At 38.7% G+C, this 21,049-nt stretch overlaps 1 protein-coding gene across 1 annotated transcript in view; it reads right to left on the minus strand.

Annotated features, from left to right (window-relative positions):
• LOC140186124 (tyrosine-protein phosphatase non-receptor type 1-like) overlaps positions 1–19,810 on the minus strand; it is a 99,921-nt gene extending 80,111 nt beyond the window's left edge. Inside the window, exon 1 of the mRNA XM_072240030.1 lies at positions 19,635–19,810. Coding sequence (XP_072096131.1) covers positions 19,635–19,691 — 57 coding nt within the window. The 5' untranslated portion in view covers positions 19,692–19,810. The remainder of the gene's footprint in view (positions 1–19,634) is intronic.
• Between the last annotated feature and the right edge of the window lie 1,239 nt (positions 19,811–21,049).

The raw sequence follows: 21,049 nt of genomic DNA on the forward strand, positions 1-21,049 counted from the left end.
CATGTTACCAATTTGCTTAATCATAAATGCACAATTCACAAATAAACTGTCTTGTTCTTAATCATTCAACAAATTAAACCAAAAAGCAAGAAAACAAAATTATCTGAAAGAAAAAAAAATTAGATACAGAACACCCAACTCATTATAAAGTTGTTCAGGTGGTACCAAGAGACAATAGACATTTTATCTCAACTTCCACATGCTTCATCTTTCACGACCCCACTCCCCTCATCAGTCATGTCCATGTAAAACCCTGCTTGATCCAAGTACTTTACTTGGTCTCAAATTCCAAATTATATTTTAAAGAGACTGGGACTTCTCTGATGAGGTACTGCTACACTAATTCAACTCAACTATTTCAAGCAAAATACCAAAAATTAGGCAAGGTCTACCAATAGAGGTTTCAAGAATCAAACATTATATTCTAAAATGCATCAGCTTCAAGTAAAAAGCATGAACCGTCACCCCACTGAAAAGTGCCACCTCCATTCCAGGGTTAATGTTTACAACTCCAAGAGAAACTGAAGGCTCATAGACATTCCCCTAAGAGCAATACAGAGAACGATTAGAAGCTTATACTGGGAATAAAAAAAATGGGAAAATGTTGATTCTCACACACTTGTGCTCAGATGCTCATTCATATAAGACCAAGTGCAACAATATCAAACACAAGGCATTCTGCAGAAGCTGGAAATCCAGAGCAACACACCAAATACAGGTCACATATGAGAATGGGGGGGGGGGAGAAGAGGAGAAGAGTGAGGGGAACAACAACAAAATATTAGCAGAAAGAGAAATCAATATTCATGACATCAGGTTGGAGAGGAGCTAGATGGAATACAAAGTGTTGCTCCTCCACCCTGAAAGAAGCCTCATCATGGCGAAACAGCAGGCCATGGACCAACATGTCAGAATGGGAATAGGAACTACAAAGATTGGCCACCGGAAATTCTGCTTTTGGCGGATAGAGCGGAGGTGCTTGACAAAGTTGTCCCACAATTTTATGTTGGGTCTCACCAATGTTGAGGAGGCTGCATCAGAATAGAGCAGACGACCCCAACAGATTCGCAGGTGAAATGCTGCCTCACCTAGAAGACTGTTTGCAGCCAGGAACAGGGGTAACGGGGGTGGTGAGTGGGCAGGTGCAGTATTTCTGTTGCTTGCAGGGATATGTGCCAGAAGGGAGCTTAGTGAGGACGACAAATGGACAAGGGAATCATGAAGGAAATTAATCCCTGTGGGGGGAGGGGGGAGAGAAGAGGTAAAGTAGTTTTTGGTGGTAGGATCCGTTGATGATGGTGGAAGTTGCAGTGAATGATGTGTTGGATGTGGAGGCTCATGGGTTGGTAGGCAAGGAAAAGAGGAATTTGATCCCTGTTAAGGCAGTGGGAAAATGGAGTGAGTGCAGATGCCCAGAAAATGGAGGAGATGCAGGTAAGGGCAGGATCTATGGTGGAGGAAGAGAAACCCCATTCTTTGGAGGAGGAGGAGGATGACATTTCTGATGTCCTAGAAAGGAAAGCCTTATCCAGGAAACAGATGCAGTGGAGACAAAGGAACTGAGAAAAGGGAATAGCATTTTTACAGGAGACAGGGTGGGAAGAGGTAAAGTTAAAAAAAAATGTCAGTAGACAGTGTCTCCAGAGATGGAGATACAGCGAGAAAGGGGTGAGAGGTGTCAGAAATGGACTGTGAATTTAACAACAGGGTAGAAGTTGGAGGCAAAATTGATGAGCTCAGCATGAGTGCAGAAGCAGTAATCACTATAGGACGAGTTGGGGAGCATTATCGGGGAAGGCTTGGAACATGGACTGTTTTACATGGCCAATGAAAAGGCAGGGATAACTAGGGCTCATGGCAAAAAGTATCAGCACAATTAACTGGAACCAAAAAAAAGAACAAAAATATCACTTTGCTGCTATACTACACTTTCCTTAGAAAAGCTATTATAAAATCTGGTACAGCTTGAAAGATATCAAACTATAAAAACTAAGATGAACAAAGATTAAATACATGTCTTTATTTTATACACTTACAGGGTACTGCCAAGTTCAAACAAAAAATCCAACCGAAAAAATTTATGCTACATGCAATTATTAAAATAATGCAGAGAAATCAACAGCCAATTTAAACTCCTAAAAGGGACTCAAAAGAAAAGTAAATGATATAAATCAAGATAATCTATGTGAGGGATTAGACAATATACCAGGAAAAGCCCTCCTGTTCTTAGAATTAAAACACGTTAACTTAAGATGCAGACAGAATGAAAATACAATGTATTCAAATAAATAATCAGAATATAGAGCAGTCCATTAGCTAACAGAGGGAAAAGACTTCACTAATGTTATTATTACTTCAACATTTTCTATCCAAACACTATCTATGCATTTTTTAAGAAAAACTTCCAGAACATGTGGTATTTTGCTCCCATGGTGGGGCTTGAATCTATAATGTTCATTCTAAAGTAGGTCCAAGCCACCTTTACCATTTTACATCAACACAACCATCAATTTCTTAAGAAAATGAAGCAGTTATTTACTTAGTGTAATACAGCTCGACTTACATGAAACTACGTCACACTAGTTTGCAGATGATACAAAGATTGGTATTGTTATGGATAGCATAGATCACTGACAAAGAATACAGCAGGACATTCTGTGCTACTAGAAAGTTTGTGAACCCTGTAGAATTTTCTCTGCTTCTGCATAAATATGACTTGAAATGTGATCAGATCTTCATGCAAGTCCTAAAACTAGATAACCAGAACCCAATTAAGTAACAGAAAGACATTACACTTGTTCATTTATTTATCCAGCAAAATGATCCAATATTACAACTATTTTTTGGAAAAGTTATGTCAGCCTCTGGGGAAATGCCTTCAACAAAAGCTATTCGGAGTCGGGTATTCAAATCAATGAAAGGAGATTGGAGGCGTGGGCTGTAGAGATGCCCGGCCCCATAAAAAAAGTCAGAGCCCACACTTCTCAAGAAAGATCTATTTATGTGCACCATGCGTTGATCAAAACTACAAACATCTGTACTTTCAAGAGGACCTTAGAAGAATTGTAGAGATGCATGAAGCTGGAAAAGGCAAAGGATTTCTAAAGACCCATGTGTTCAACAGTCCACAGTAAGAGAAATTGTCTGCAAATGGAAGAAATTCAGTACTGTTGCTACTCTCCCCAAGAGTGGGCATCAAATCCCCATTTGTTCACTAATTTAATGTTGTTTCGAACCAATTGAAGGTCAAAGAGCCTTTTCTTGTATTGCTTTGTTCTATGATCTATTAACCCTCTAGAAAAACTTAAGGACGTCTATAAAAATTTAAATTCAATGTCTTACACAAGCACACCCCTGTTCAACCTTTCTAGCTCCCATATGATTAAATAATTATGGCAGACTAAAATATGTAATAAAGAACATTTTTATCAAATGAATAATTGACCTACAAAATCTGTGGTATTACAGCTAGGTAACTTGGGTTTAGTTGTCTTTACAATACTGGCTGAATCAAATCATTAAAATACTGTTGCAACTATAGTCATTGTCTGAAAAATATACCAAATAGTTGAATCATACATCATGTGGCATTTCAGAATCAATATAGAGAGTTCAGCATAGAGTTCATCAACTAGGAGTTCAGAAGCAGTAGATTGAGTTAAGACAACAAGACCATAGATTTATATATCACAAGTATCGAAACATACTGTGAAATATATTGTTTGCATTAACAACCAACACATCCAAGGATGAATGTGGGGCAGCCCACAACTGTCACCATATATTCTCGTGCTAACAGCATACCCATAATGTTCCATAGAACAAAACATGACAAACAGCAAAACAAGCCCCTTTCCCATCCCTCCCACCCACCAAGATCAGCCTTCAACCCCAGGTCAGGCTGCCCCCAGTCCTTGTCCATGCATTCTCATACTCAGACATCATGCCTCCAACTTCAGATTCACCACAGAACCATAGAAAAAGGAAATGAGGTAGACCATTTAACCTCAAGCCTGAAACACCATTCAATAAGATTGTGGCTGGCCCAACCTTCCTCGTCCTTTCTTGCCCCAACCCCAAAAACCTCCACTCTCCTACTGATTATAAAAATTTGCATCTCAACTTTGAATTTATTCGGGATTCAGCCTTCATTGCTTTCTAGAGTACAAGGAATTCAAAAAAAAACATGTACTTTGAGGAGGAAAATTTTACAATCTTACATGGATATGCCCTTTTCTGAAACTATGCCCTCTGGTCTTAGACTCTGATGAGGGAAGGAAACATTCTCCCAGTAACTATCTTGTCAAGTCTCCAAAGGATCTTAAGTCTCAATAACATAATACTTCATTATTCTAAATTCCAATGAGTTACATCTGATTCAAAAACCAAAGCACACTATAGCATCACACCTATGCAAGAATATCTAAATATTAAGAAAGTAGACACATCAATTTATACAAAAAGGGTGCCTGGTAAGCTGAGTTCTGGACATAACTGAACTTATTAGGCAGATTTAGACTATTATACCAAAGGAACAAAGTTCAGATGTATTCTAATAATATTTGGCTATGTAACTACACATTAACAGTAGATAAATCCACAATACATATTTTAAAACGCATTTAACATTTGACTACATGTGTTATTCAAATTTGGTATTTTCAAGAAAAAGATGGAATTAAAACTGCACCTAAAGACATGGAACTAAAAACAAAATGAATTCTGAATATTCCATGCCTAAACACGTGCGATAATTAGAACACTGGGAGGAACAAATGTTCTCAATTTCTATTTCAGTTCTTCCTTCAAAAATCCATTTGCGTCAGTGCAATACAAACATTGCATTTTTACTACCTGACCAATGCTCAGTCATTCCAAGGCTAGGGACTTGCTCACACCTCAGAACAAAGGCACAGTGCCTCATGTAGCAACTCGTCCCTGTTCATTCCTGAGCATTAAACTACTTCATCGAACAGATTAACTGCAACTTGTATTGTTGACTTTTCATGTGAATTCACATTAAATTGCCAGAGATTCAAGGCATGAAAGAATGTAGCTTTCAAACCATTTGTACCCAATTTAACATCCAAAGTACTAAATAATTTGTTAATGTCATACATAAACTCTCATTTAAAACAAAATTGCACAACAACCTTTCTGTCTACTAAATATTTGACAGTTAATATTGCCGATTTAAATCTGCAACCTCTTCAAAGCAATCTCTTCAAATCAATTTTTTCCAATCTCTGGAACCTGTCAAACAACACCAACTGAATGCTCCTGAGGAAATGCCTGCCTGGTTCTTCAAGTAATTGATGATACAGAAACATAACATGCAAATGAAAGTGAAATTCTTGAACTATTTTTTTCATTTTGAACTATTCAGAATTTTTCATAGCCTTAAGAAATGAAAATGTTTGAGTACAACTGGTTTTACAATCACTATAGGATCCAAAAGAGATCCAATTGCAACTCCTCAGGTAATGATGCTATCATGGATTATGTGCAGTATACCTTGAATATTCACAAAGAAGCCAATGATCACATTCATTCCAAACAAATGGCAAATTACAACAATTTCAGATAAGAATAGTCAGTCAAAACCATCATACCTTCACATTTATTTTACTGCATCGTAGAATTCCTTTCGAACATCCTGGAGTTTACTACTGACAACAACTTTTAAAGACTGTAACACACAGGAGGAGGATTTGGCCATTTGCTCAGCCATTCAATCGTGGCTAATTATTCCCCTTCAATTCGATTCTCCTTCCTTCCCTCTGTAACCTTTGACGCCATTACTAATTGAGAATCCATGAACCTCCGCCTTAAATATACCCAATCACTTAGCCTCCACAGTCATCTGTGACAACAAATGCCGCAGATCCACAACCTACTGGCTAAAGAAACTTTTCTTCACTTTTTTCTAAAGGGTCATCCTTTTATTCTGAGGCTATGCCCCTGTTCCTCAGAACCTAGATTCTTCAAATACCAGAAACATCCTCTTTACGTCCACTCTATACATGCCATTCAATATTTGGTGGGTTTCAATTAGATTTTCCACCTCCCAAATCCTTCTAAACTTTATGGAGTACGGGCCAAGTACGAACAAATGCTCCTCCTCCTTTAACCTTTTATCACTGAAATCATTCTCATATACCTCCTCTGGGGTCTCTCAGATATAGGGCCCAAAGCTGCTAAGAATACTCTAAATATGATTTGACCACCACCCTATAAAGATTGAGCATTACATCTATATTCCAGTCCTCTCAAAATATTAACATTACATTTGCCTTCCTTACTGCCAACTCAACCTGCAAGTTAACCTTTAGGGAATCCTACACTAGTACTCCCAAGTCCCTTTGCATCTGATTTCTGAATTCTCTGCTCATTTAGAAAATAGCCGGGCTTTATTCCTTTTTACCAAAAAGTTTATGACCATGATGACCATACACTTCCCTACACCGCATTCAATCAGCCTCTTCTTTATCCATTCTCCAAACCCACCCAAGTTCTTCTGCAGACTCCTCTTTCCTTAACACCAGCTGTATTACCCATCTTTGTACTACCCACAAACCTTATCACAAAGCTACGAATTAATAGAAAATAGTGGGCTCAATACAGTCCCTTGAGAAACACCACTAGTGGCAGCCAACTAAAAGAGCCCCCCTTTATTCCCACTCTTTGGCTGACTGACAGGAGGCAATCTTCTATCCATGCCAGTACCTTCCCTGTAACATAGATTTTTAACTTGTTTAGCAGTCTTATCTGCAGCACCTTGTCAAAGGCCTTCTAGAAATCCTCGTGAACAACATCCACTGACTTTCATTTGTCAATCTTTCTTGTTACCTCCTCAGAATTCCAACAGACTTGTCAGGTTGCCCCTTAAGGAAAGCATGTTGATCTTGGCTTATTTTCCCATGTGCCTCCAAGTACTCTGAAATGTCATCCTTAATAATGGACTGTAAGATCTTATCAGCACTGAAGTCAGGTTAACTGGCATATGATCTCTTTTAAATGAACCAGATATACAAAACTGTGTAAAGAAAGGTTGGAAGCTGTCCATTTTGTCAAATGTACGACTTTCCTGAAGACATTCCATCATCCACAAGGTACAAATCAAGAGTATGATGGAATACAATCCAAAAACACTAAGTTTCATATTATCAAGAACAAAGCCCTCTTGACTGGCAACTAATCCATCTTCCTAAGCATTAGCAGTACACAACCACAAGATGAAATGCAGTATTTCAACATAGCTTCTTCAATAGCTCCTGCAAAACCTGTTATTTCTACTAACTAGAAGAACGTAGACAGGCACCACAGTAGTGTAGCGGTTAGCGCAATGCTATTACAGTTCAGGACGTAGTTTAGAGATCAATTCCAACTTCTTAAGGAGTTTGTACATCCTCCCCGTGATATGCACGGGTTTCCTCTGGGTGCTTCAGTTTCCTCCCACTGTCCAAAAACATACAGGTTTGTAGATCATTGTAAATTTTCCTGCTAGGGTTGAATGTGTGGTTTGTTGGGCAGTGCAGCTCATAGGGCTGGAAGGGCCTATTCTGCACTGTTTCTCTGAATTAAAGATAAGAACATGGGTATTCAAGCACACTGCTGAATGCAGTCTTTCAACACTGCATGATTAAAATCCTGAACTCACCGCCAAACTTCATTGTAACTTTGTGAAAGCTCGGCATCATCTTCCCAACAATTTATGAGGGATAGTACATAAATGTCAGACTTTCTTGTAATGCATGCATCAACAAATGAATATAGTGCGTCAGCAATGGAAAAAGAGCAATTTAGTGCACAGGAATCAGAAATGAAGCGGTAAAAATAAACAAAAACAAAATCAGTGATGTTACAACCATCTACTGTGACATAGTCATCCAAAACCAAAATAAATTGTCAACATGTACAAAAAAATTAGACTTAGTACAGTGTAACTTCTGTGTGATGAGAGAATGAGAATGCACAAAATCTGTTCAAGTGAAAAGTAATATTGCAAATTGAAGAAACATTTCCCAAACAGTCCACACTTAAAATTAAAAATACCAAAATGTCAGAAATGTGCAAGATTATGGGGTGGAGAAGAACACTCTTTCACAAGATTATTGCAAAGCATTTGCCAATGAGCAAAAATTAACACCTGGCAGGGATGAAAGGCTGTAACATTACGACCTTTTCCCAGTTACATAATCTAAATTTTTACTTGGGTTGCCACTTCCCCTTAAGTAGTGGTATAGTATCATAATCAGGAATGTCAAGACTATGTGTAACAAGCAAAAACAAAGGAAAATTAACAAAAATGTCAGATATATACAAGTCAGGCAGCATTTGTGAAGAAATGTTTTAGGTTGATGAGTAACAGAACAGCTATATGACATCTGGACCATATCTCCTGTGAAGTTCTCTACATGCAACAGTGGGTTACTGAGTAGGGGCCAAATAACTCCCTCAATGCATAATAAAACAAACATTGACCTATCCCATTCACACAATTTGGCTGCTAGCTCCAGATAGCATGCTTTCTATGGTGCATTGATAAAAATTGCCAAGAGTCAACAGCGATATACCCTTTCTTTAGTCGTAGTTTTATTAAAAAGTAGTGCTCAAAGAAACTTACAGCTGAAATGGGAAAGAGGCAACAATTAATCTCAAAGTAGTATCCGTGCACATGACAACCAACAAAAAGGATAAAGGCTACAGCCTTCCTCTCTTCCCTTATCCGTAACAGAAGCCTAGTTAAAATGTCAGCCAGATTACAATGAATTTTAAAAAAGGCATATATTTTTGAGGTTCTAAAATAGCTAAAGCAGCAATTTGCACTTTAAAGTTAACTTCAGGCCTTATCAGATGGAAGTTATTTTTCACATTCAAAATTTCACTCCACTTTACCACTCCAAAATGTTTATTAAAATTCATGGTTATTCACAATTCCTAAACTTGTGGCTCACCTTTAACCAAAACTTTTTCCAACTAAATTCTTTGTTCAGACTTCACTGTTTAGTTCAGCAAGAACATTCATGTATCAAAAAAAAATCACAACAGATCATTCTCTATAGGCAGAGCTCAGTATTCAGGATCCCACACAACACAAAATTTAGTTTTCTTCCTCAAATGTACGCCAGTATAGTTTTACTTAGAGAAATAAATGACTGCCTTAACATTACTTGAATGGACTGCCAACGCCTCAGTACAAAAGCACATTGGTTGCTCCACAGCATGCAAAAGGAACATACAGGCATGCCAACAGGTGAAGATGTAGTCAGAGTGCAAACAAAAAGATCATTGTTAATGTCTCCGTAATATCTCCAGCTACTTCCTTCAGAACACGAGGATGCATTCCATCAGGTCCAGGAGATTTATCTACCCTCAGACCATTAAGCTTCCTGAGCACCTTCTCAGTCGTAATTTTCACTGCACATACTTCACTTCCCTGACACTCTTGAATGTCTGGTATACTGCAGATGTCTTCCACTGTGAAGATCGATGTAAAATATGCATTCAGTTCCTCTGCCATCTCTGCATCTCTCATTACAATATCTCCAACATCATTTTCTATTGGTCCTACATCTACCCTCAACTCTCTTACCTTTTATATACTTAAAAAAGCTTTTCGTATCTTCTTTGATATTAGTCACCAGCTTCCTTTCATAATTCATCCTTTCCTTCTTAGTTTCCTTCTGCAAGTTTTTAAAAGCTTCCCAATCCTCCATCTTCCCACTAGCTTTGGCTTCTTTGCATGCCCTCTCTTTTGCTTTTACTTTGGCTTTGACTTCACTTGTCAGCCACGGTAGTGCCCTTCTTTCGTTCGAAAATTTCTTATTTAGAACATAGCTTATTCCATATAGATTTCATTCTTTGTGTAAAAAAGGTTGCTCCTATTAAATTTTTCCTTTTTCACCTGAAACCTCTGCCCTCTAGTTCCTTGATTCTCCCATGCTCTACCATGATTTAATGCATCTCTATATATAAAAAGATCACTTTTCAGTCCCCTACATCTCAAGGAATGAAGTCCTAACCTGAACAATCTCTCCCTAAGACTCAACCCAAGTCCTGGAAACATCTTTGTAACTCTTTTCTGCACTTTTTCCAGTTGAATAACATATCTTATAGCAGGGTGACCAAAAGTGAACACAATACTTTGTGCAGCCTCAGTGTCCTGTACAAATGCACTATGACTTCCTAATATCTATATTTAATGCCCTAATGACTGATGAAGACCAATGTATAAAAAGCTTTCTTCACTCCCAAGTAGTACCAAAGTCACCTGCAGAGAAGCGATGTACAAATCTCTAAAGGGGCCATGGCAATCCAAAGTACTACAGCAAATGAACACAAAAGTGTCCCCATTTGTAAATTTTACAATTACTTTTGGAGGGGGGGGGGAATGTTCAAAGCATCAAATCATTACTCAAGATGTCAACTAAAGTATGATGAAGAACTTGAATGAATGACAATAAATAACCTCATTGTTAAAAATTGTAGGATTTACTCATTACAAAATTTAGTCACTAATGCTGCATTTGAGTTCTTACTTAGGAACATATGAAATAAAAGCAGGAGCAGACCATCTGGCCTGTTACTTTCCCCACCCCAAAGCCTGGAAAAACAGTTACTTTGGAAGGCATGGAGGGCTAGAAAGTGAGTAAAATGTATTTATTTAGCATCTGTCCCTTCTCCAATACAACAGAAACAAATACCTTTTCTCCCCCCCTTCCCCAAAAACACTTGACAGCATACCTAAGGTAGCATACAGCTTTCTTGTAATGCCAAGCAACAGCTTCCTTTTGGCTTTGGACCAGAGAAACATAGCAAACCCAATTAAAATATACTTCAATCAAAAACAGTAAGTCTTCATAACAAACAAAATTAAACAAAAAAATCTTTAAATGAGGTGTGTCATCTCTGGCATCACGGATTTCCCCAAATCTACCCAAATGTAATTATATTCAGAACGTAATTCCAGAACGAGGGGCCACAGTTTGAGGATAGAGGGGAAGTCTTTTAGGACCGAGATTAGGAAAAACTTCTTCACACAGAGAGTGGTGAATCTGTGGAATTCTCTGCCACAGGAAACAGTTGAGGCCAGTTCATTGGCTATATTTAAGAGGGAGTAAGATATGGCCCTTGTGGCTACGGGGGTCGGCGGGTATGGAGGGAAGGCTGGGGTGGGGTTCTGAGTTGGATGATCAGCCATGATCATAATAAATGGCAGTGCAGGCTCGAAGGGCCGAATGGCCTACTCCTGCACCTATTTTCTATGTATGTTTTCTATATCTAAATGTTCTCAGTAAAAAGTTATTTTAATGAGCCATATTAATCAAAATGGAGAAATGCAAGGTCATTCACTTTGCTGGAGAAAACAGAAAAGCAGAGGTCTTTTTTGAATGGTGAGAGATTAAAAGGTACAGAAAGCACAAAATATACAAATTCAGTAAGCAATCCTGAAAAGGGAAAAAGTATGTATTTACTGCAAGTGTATTTGAGTACAATGATAGAAACATTACATTCTGGAATACTGCTTATAGGTCTGGTCTCCTATCCAAGAAAAAAAAACCATACTTGTGGAGAATGCAGAGAAGATTCATCAGAATGGTTTTTCAGACTGCAGTTTGTTATGAGGAGAAACCAAGCAGGCCAATATCTCATTTATAAAAGTGAAGGATGATTTCATTGAAATGAATAAATGAAATTAATTACAGAAAATATTTTAAGTTTAAACCCGTATCAGAAGAGTTTAATAGCAATTGTTTATGATTTACTTACAAAAATACATTTAGGTATGTCTGATAAACTTAAGAATGAATGGGAAAGAGAACCCACAGAGAAATCGGAGAAAATTTTCCAACTAGTTAACACTTCTTCAATGTGTGCTAGACACACTTTGATTCAATTTAAGGTGGTTCATAGTCCAAAGGTAAGTTAACTCATTTTTATGGTCATACAAATCCTGTCTGTGACAGATGTAATTCTGAGGTAGCTTCCTCGACACATATGTTCTGGTCTTGTCCTCTTTTGGAAAAAATATTGGAAAGACGTTTTTGATATTATTTCAACACACATCAAAGTTGCTGGTGAACGCAGCAGGCCAGGCAGCATCTCTAGGAAGAGGTGCAGTCGACGTTTCAGGCCGAGACCCTTCGTCAGGACTAACTGAAGGAAGAGTGAGTAAGGGATTTGAAAGTTGGAGGGGGAGGGGGAGATCCAAAATGATAGGAGAAGACAGGAGGGGGAGGGATGGAGCCAAGAGCTGGACAGGTGATTGGCAAAAGGGGATACGAGAGGATCATGGGACAGGAGGTCCGGGAAGAAAGACGGGGGGGGGGGACCCAGAGGATGGGCAAGAGGTATATTCAGAGGGACAGAGGGAGAAAAAGGAGAGTGAAAGAATGTGTGTATAAAAATAAGTAACAGATGGGGTACGAGGGGGAGGTGGAGCATTAACAGAAGTTAGAGAAGTCAATGTTCATGCCATCAGGTTGGAGGCTACCCAGACGGAATATAAGGTGTTGTTCCTCCAACCTGAGTGTGGCTTCATCTTTACAGTAGAGGACCCCATCTCCCCCTCGTACCCCATCTGTTACTTATTTTTATGCACACATTCTTTCTCTCACTCTCCTTTTTCTCCCTCTGTCCCTCTGAATATACCTCTTGCCCATCCTCTGGGTCCCCGCCCCCCCCCCCTTGTCTTTCTTCCCGGACCTCCTGTCCCATGATCCTCTCGTATCCCCTTTTGCCAATCACCTGTCCAGCTCTTGGCTCCATCCCTCCCCCTCCTGTCTTCTCCTATCATTTTGGATCTCCCCCTCCCCCTTTCAAATCTCTTACTCACTCTTCCTTCAGGTAGTCCTGACGAAGGGTCTCGGCCTGAAACGTCGACTGTACCTCTTCCTAGAGATGCTGCCTGGCCTGCTGCGTTCACCAGCAACTTTGATGTGTGTTGCTTGAGTTTCCAGCATCTGCAGAATTCCTGTTGTTTGATATTATTTCAGTAGTTTTGCGTATTGGTTTACAACCTCATCCTATTACTGCAATGTTTGGATTACCAATGATAGACTTTAGTCATTTATCCCCTTCAGCTTGTCGTTTGATTGCATTTGTTACATTAATAGCCAGAAGATTCATTTTATTTAAATGGAAAGATTCAAATCCCCCTACTACATTTCAATGGTTTTCCCCAAACTAAAACATGCTTAAACTTGGAAAAAATTAGGAGTGGTACCACTGATCCTTCGGTTAAATTTGAAGAAACTTGGAGGCCATTTATTCAACATTTTCATATGATGTAAGTTGACCTTTTCCGAATCCTTTTTAATATTTTTTGTTTGTGTATAGAGGAGCAGAGTTAATGACAAATAATGATCTTAACTGATGAAATATGGCAGCCCAATCTTTGTTTTGTTTTTTTTTAAAGTGTAGGAGGTAAAAACTTTTTTTGAATCTTTTTCATGTTCAGTTATTAAGAGATTGGGAGGCTTAAATTAAATATGTTACTTGGAGTCTGTGTTTGTATACATTAACCGTTATTAATGTAATCCCAATCTCTTTGTATCATTATCATTGTTATGCTTATCAATTTGAACCTCAATAAAAAAGATTGAAAAAGAAAGAAGGAAGAAATGAATAAAATTCTTAATGGGCTTGACAGGATAACTACTGAGTTGGTGGCATCCTGTTTGAACATAGAACAGAATCTACAGCACATTACAGGCAACTTAGCCTACAATGTTGTGCTGACCACATAACCTACTCCAGAAACTGCCTACAATTTCCCTATTGCGTAGCCCTCCATTTTTCTAAGCTCCATGTACCTATCCAAGAGTCTCTTAAAAGACCCTATTGTGTCTGCCTTTACCACTGTCATTGGCAGTGCACTTCACACAGTGTGTGAAAAACTTACCTCTGACATCCCCCTTATACCACTTCCAAGCACCTTAAAACTATGATTCCTCATGTTAGCCATTTCAACCCTCGGAAAAAGCCTCTGGCTAGCCACACAATCAATAGCTCTCGTCTTCTCATAAACCTCTATTGTAAGATCCACCGTCACTCCAAGAAAAGAAGGCCACGTTCACGCAACCTATTCTCATAACGCATGCACTCCAATCCAGGCAACATCCTTGTAAATCTCCTCTGCACTCTCTCTATTGTATCTACATCCTTCCTGTAGTTAGGTGACCAGAACTGAACACAGCACTCCAAGTGGGGTCTAAATAAGGTCCTATATAGCTGTAACATTACAGCTCATGAACTCAATCCCACAGTTGAGGAAGGTCAACACATGATATGTTTTCTTAACAACACTGTCAACCTGTGCAACAGCTTTGAGTGTCCTATGGACATGGACCCCAAGATCTTGCTGATCCTCCACACTGCAAAGAGTCTCACCATTAATATTACATTCTATCTTCAAATTTGGTGTAAGAGAGAGCACCTATAATGACAAACAGGATAGGAATCACTACCCAAGGGGCACATACCAGCTCAGTCATGGAGTATATTCAAGATAAGGACTAATATCTTTTTTACTATAAGGGATATGGGATCAGCACAAAAAACAATTGCCTCCGCAAATAAGGATTAAAATAAGAAACTTGTGTCACATACTGTGCAAACATGAAATCCTAAAATGAAGTATAAACTGAAAGGGAAAGATTTGGAAAAAAAAAGCACAGAACTTTCATGTGAGCATTAACACTTTAAAAACAAAGTTTCACATCACTAAATGAGGGGGAAGGAAGCAAAAGTCAAATGGGGTAAGAGCGAAGGTACTTATTTTGAATTAACATTTTCCCAAGTTTTTGCACAAGTGAAGAGATGAGCAACTTGCCTTTTCCAGAAATATCTAAGTAAATTCAGTTGAAATTTTGGGTAAACAAAAGACTGCCAAAATACAATTTGCTGGGACTGATGTTTCAAACATGCTGCAACAGATTAAGAGATATTTAGGGCATTAATAACTACCATTATGGCTTCAATAGACAAGAATTAATGTTTGTTTGTGCTATCACTTTTGAATAAGTGTACCAGAATACCCAGTAAACATTGCAAAGTGGTAGCACAGGTGAGTATTAACTCAGTAGATTTCCTTCTTTTGACAATGAATTATGGAACAAACATGGCTGGGGGAGGGATGCCATGGGAACATTAGCACTATAGTTAAAATGGATAAGTAATCTAAAGGCTTAGACTAATAACCCCAATACATGTTCAAGACAAAAATCATACCACAACAGATTTGCTCCCAATTAACTTGCACCTCAAATTTTTAAAACTCACTCATTTTCAAATTCCTTTGTGTCAAAATGACAGTACAGAAACAGGCTCTTCAACCCACTGAGTCCATGCCACCAATCAACCACCATTTATACTGATTTTTTTTGGTAAATTCTCACCATAATGTCACCAATTCCCTGCAGCTTCTACCATTCACCTTCAGATAGGGGAATTTGCAGTGGACATGGAAAGTAAACCAGAGCAGCTAGGAAAAACACAGTTACAAGGGGAACATGAAAATTTCAGATATACAGCACTTGAAGTGAGGATTGAACCCAGGTCTCTGGAGCTGAAGTCAGCAAACAGATCTTCCTGCCATAGCTTGCTCTTCCTTGTCTATTATCTTCTGCAGCCACCCTCTATGACCATGCTCATATTTAAATACTTTCACCATGGACGGCCTTACCTTCAACTTCCCAACCCTCAAATTCTAGAATTCCCATTCCAAATCTCTGCAGCATCCTAGCCCCTTTTTTCCAGGACACCTCTTCAACCCCTTTTTAGCCTTGCATTACAACATTTAGTTATTGCCTCCATTCTGACTTCAGATGTTTGCTATATTAGAAAAAAAGCAAATTGCTATAACATACCAAATGCAGGCATATGTTACCCAAGTCCACTATCTTTGTGAAGGCTAGCCAACATTTGGCTCTTGAAACCCCCAAGTTTATGTTTTCAAGGCCAAGTTTCTCCCCAAGGATCATTACCTCCCTCTGACCATCTCCCACTCTAGAACCCACAGGAGAGATACAAATTCCGGGATTTATGGGTATATTCCCACCATTCTTCACCACTACGCGTGTCCTTTGCATAGAAATTGTGAATTCAGATCTACATGTAGGAACCATAGCTACTGATTGGAATGGCATTTTTTATGTTTGAGTTTTATTTGACCTTTAGGAAAGGAATTGATTTCCATGATAGAGTCAAATGAAGACATAGAAGTTAGCCAGTCTCAACAAAAAGCTGTGCTTCTAGGTGAATACACTTAGATATACACTGCCATCAGGACACAACTCTGGAGTTCCTTTTGAAAAAAAAATCTAGTTTACTCAGAAAAATAGCAAAATGTTAACCTACCTAACAGACCTAAAAGACAAACAAAATAAACTCTTGGCTTTTGAGAATGATCTGGATGAAAAACATACCCATAATGAACTGTGAATAAGAAAATGATTCCAGGACTATCTGTTACAATTTGAGGTGGCAACAGAAACGCAAGAATAGGGCCCCACGATGTTAACAGTCATACTTTATTGATCCCGGGGGAAAATGGTTTTCCCCCGGGATCAATAATGTACAAATATATTAAAATGCACTAATATGTTTCATTCACATGGTTAGAATAAACACAATGTGAAGAACTGTTTTTGGTCACAATTAAAAGTAAACATGTTACCATCTTTTTTCACAAAGTGTTACATGTAACATCGCTGCTCATCACCAAATTTTGATTTCCTTTCAGCTATCATGGCTTGACATTCACAGGCTTCCTAGATTAATCTGCTATTATTGATTTTTTTTCTCTGAACAAACTACATTTAGATAAGGCAAAGCGACTTAGTCAATGCAGTTTTGGACAAGCTCTCACACTGAATGCTGTTCAGGCAAGTTCCTGCTGTAAACAAATTAGCCAAGCATTTTGTTATCTATATTAACAAATGGTTGAAAGAGTACAGAATGACAGCTCGTGTTGCAATGCTAAAATTGTCCTGTTTCACTTAGAAAAAAAATGCAATTTCCTATATCATCCAACAATAAATAATGCTACTAATAAAAACTCCTCTCCTGGGTAAGACTATTAGAATTTTTTTTGAAGTGAAAGCTAATTAAAAATAGCAAAATTCAAAAGAACTTTAGAAAGTACGAGAGTTTGGGAAAATGGTATAATCAAGGTGGTCTCACAATAAAATTAGTGCAGAGAATACAAACAAGTTTGTAAACATGATGGATTTAAGCAGGTTACATAGGGTCTTGGCCACCATTAAAAACTGCAGATAGAGCTATGATGCAGGGTGTGTGAAGTATACCCACCCAATAAAGGCACATAAAAACATACCAAAGTAAAGTTTTAAAAAAATGAATGGTAAGTGGGGCAGATACGTAATGAGTAATCTGCTCAAATTTGTCATATTTTTAATCCTATTATCTATTGACATTTTACCAAATCCTCTTCCGCATAAATTTATTGTGAACCCATTTTGATTATTCTTTTTTCTGAAGTTCTTGTCCTTTTTAAAATGACATCACTATATTAACCATGTTAAATGTTACAGAAATGAAGATGTTTTATTGCTAAATAGTTAGACAGCACCTGGTTGACTCAATACATTTATCAGCTAATCATGAAATATATTAGTGGATTTGACTAGAATTGGGCAGAAGGAAGAACAAAAACATTTGTTACCAGGATGTTTTACTCCAAAATAAAATTTTAAACTTTGCATTTCTCTTAACGATTACACAATTCCAAAGGTAATGTAACTGCTGGAATTAATCCAGACAATTGGTATGGGAAAATCTTCAAGAACTAAGAAACAAGGGTAGCACAGTAGAACAGTGTGTAGTGCTGCTCCACAGAACTCCAGCTCTATAGGAAGTTTGCACGCTTCACCTGTGAGTAGATGGGTTGCCCTCCCACAACCCAAATTGGTGCAAGATTAATAGATAAATTTGTTACTATGTATATGAAAATATACAGTGAAATGGGATTAATGGGCCAAATGCTCTCCTCCTATGTTGCAAGGAAAAAAAAATACAAATATACCTTATAAAAAGGAATATATTAAATATCACTTTTTTGTTTAAAAAGAATGACTTTTGGAATGTACCATCTTTCTTCATCTGGCATTGAAATTGTTAATGAATCCATAGTTAGGGAAGGAACTAAGACACTGAAATCAGATTCACTGGATTCTATAACTTTCCTCAGTTCTTAATAATACATACTTGTCTATTTCTCATTGACTTACTAGATGCTACTATTGTCTAAAATTCACAGAAGTTTAATCTCTTCTCATGCTACCAGCCTTCACTGTACATGAAAATATTGTTAACTATTCCTATAGTCTTAGGTTTATTAAACTAAATAATCTAAGTGTAAATAATATAATTATTAATGCTTATTACATCTGCGTTTGGCCCACCATGTTTGCTCATACATCTGCAAAGCAGTTTAAGATATTATAAATCGATTTAACAAATGAAGGTTATTGGTGATGCCTGCAAACAAAAAAATACCCCCCTCCAAAAACAAGGAGTTATGAAATTTCTTGGTCCATTTTAACTTATGAAGTTTATGGTCCAAATTACACCAAAATTCAGGGCATTAAATCTATTTTTCAGTATCATTATCACAAGTACATGTATCTTCGTGTCAGAAAATAGAACAAAGTTTTGGAATGTTATATTAACAACTTCAGAAAATATATTAAAGCTCTTAGATACTGCTCTGAAACACAGCATATCTGCAAAATTCTAAATATCATTGCTCTAAATATACTGACCCGTACATACATAGAGGCACATATAGTAAAGTCAAGATAGAGGCAAGTGTGAATTCTGGGGCCTTGCGTATTAAGTACAATTTTCCTAGATATTTATTCTTCCAGTTTGAACCTTACAGAAACAGGAAACCGTTATGTCTTACATTAGATTTAAACAATTACTCCATTTTCACGAAAAGCAATTAAATTTTTGTAGCTCAGCGGTCGGTTTCACATAAAAAAGTAAGGCAAGTGTCACCGGGAAAGTAACGTGTGTGTCGTGGAGACGACCCCTGATGCTGTAGGGCAAAATTCGATTAGAAATTTTAAAACTTTTATCTTGCTTTATACAACACCAATCATCGCAAAATATTCGGTTAAAAATGAACTCTGATGTTATACAGCGGTAAAAGTTTGAGGCAGCAAGAGAACAATTGTTACAGTTCGTGATCCTTTACTCAGTATGCAAAAGGCAAAACTATTGTCGCGATTCGGCAAACGGTAAGTACATCCAAGTCCGCTTGTCAGAAATTAACAGTGCGAGTCAGCGAATCACCAAAGAAACAGTGGCAGCTTCTTGTTGCAATGGTTATTGAATAATTTGCAGAAGTGGCTGCTAACAGCGGTAATTAATTGGACGAGACCTCAACAATCCGCAAGCATCTCACTCTTGCACAAAACACATACAGGCGGGAGATAATGCTTTTAGCATCCGCCTGCAGTAACGGCACCGAGGCGCGGCTTGCACTCCGGACCCCCGGCCTGTCCTTCTTTACAGGGAACCTACCACCCGAGAGCTGAGGATCAAGGGTGACCAGCCCGTCTTCGTACTCAAGCCCCAGCCCCAGCCCCACGTAACGCCCTCACCTGATAAAGCGCCGACCAGCTTCCGTTTTTGTCGATCTCCGTGAACTCCTGCTCCATGACTGATGTAGCTACGCTGTACCTTCCCCTGTGGGCCTCACTGACGCTGTATTTTTTCTCTCTCCTACCTCCTCATCTCAACTTGCTGACATCAGAGGCACCCCGACCCGCCGGCCGGAAATAGCCCGCCCACCAATCAGCGCACGCAGTAAAATGGCCCTTCTGCGTCTGCATGGCCTGCTCCAAATTATAGTCACTTTCTCAGATTACAGGACGCTTCGCGGAACAACGAAACCAGACTTTAGTTTTAACCCACAAATATAGATTTTATCACCCAGGGCTTCTAGTGGTAAAATAATGAAATCGGTTTTCCCTCGGACTAGACGTGATAGACTACGTTTCGTGGGGGCTGCCGGGAGCTGTAGTTCTATTTCTGTTGCCAGGGTCGATTGCTGTGGGCAGAAAGCTGAACGAGATACGGGTGCAGGCGCTGATTGGCTGTGCTGTGCACGGGGTCATTCGCCGGTCTCGAAGTGAAGTCCGACACTGAGGTGACTTGATGGTTCGGCACATCCAGCCGTCCAGAAATGCAAAGCTCCAAAGATAGGGTGGAGGAGATGTTTATGAGTCAAGGTGACTGTGAAGAGTGAATTGCCCAACCCGATCCGACTCACGGCATCCGACCACAGTCCAACTCACGGCAGAGACGGAAAGACGTAGCCATTGGTGATAATATATCCAAATATCTTTCTGAAATATTCGGCTTTATGAAATAATACCTTTGTCCAAGCTAACACAACCAATTGAAGTCTGAGTTCTTTACGGATGGCTGAATACCGTATTCTCAAAACTCTTAGATTTTAATGAGGCAAAAAGTAAAATGCAAAGTTTCTATTTCAGCTTGACAGCTTTCAAATAAGATTGTTAAAAACAATTTACTACCTCCGCCCAAAAAAAAACTAAAACCTGAAATTGAAGGTGGTGTAAACTGGAACAAAAAGTGCTGAAGGAACTCAGTGGGTCTAGAGGCATCTTTCAGAGGAAATGAATTGTGAACATTTTGGGTCTGGATCAGGTTTATTATCACCGGCATGTGTCATGAAGTTTGTTAACTGAGCAGCAGCAGTTCAGTGCAATACATAATATAGATGAAAAATAATAATAATTCAATTACAGTATACATACAACACACACAAAATGCTGGTGGAATGCAGCAGGCCAGGCAGCATCTATAGGAAGAAGTACAGTCAACGTTTCAGATCAAGACCCTTGGTCAGGACTAACTGGAAAAAGAGATAGTAAGAGATTTGAGAGGGGGAGGGGGGATCCGAAATGATGGTGGGGGGGGATGAAGCCAAGAGCTGGGAAGTTGATTGGCAAAAGGCATACAAGGCTGGAGAAGGGGGAGTATCATGGGA

This window comes from Mobula birostris, chromosome 2, assembly GCF_030028105.1.
Source record: "Mobula birostris isolate sMobBir1 chromosome 2, sMobBir1.hap1, whole genome shotgun sequence".
Classification (NCBI taxonomy): Eukaryota; Metazoa; Chordata; class Chondrichthyes; order Myliobatiformes; family Myliobatidae; genus Mobula; species Mobula birostris.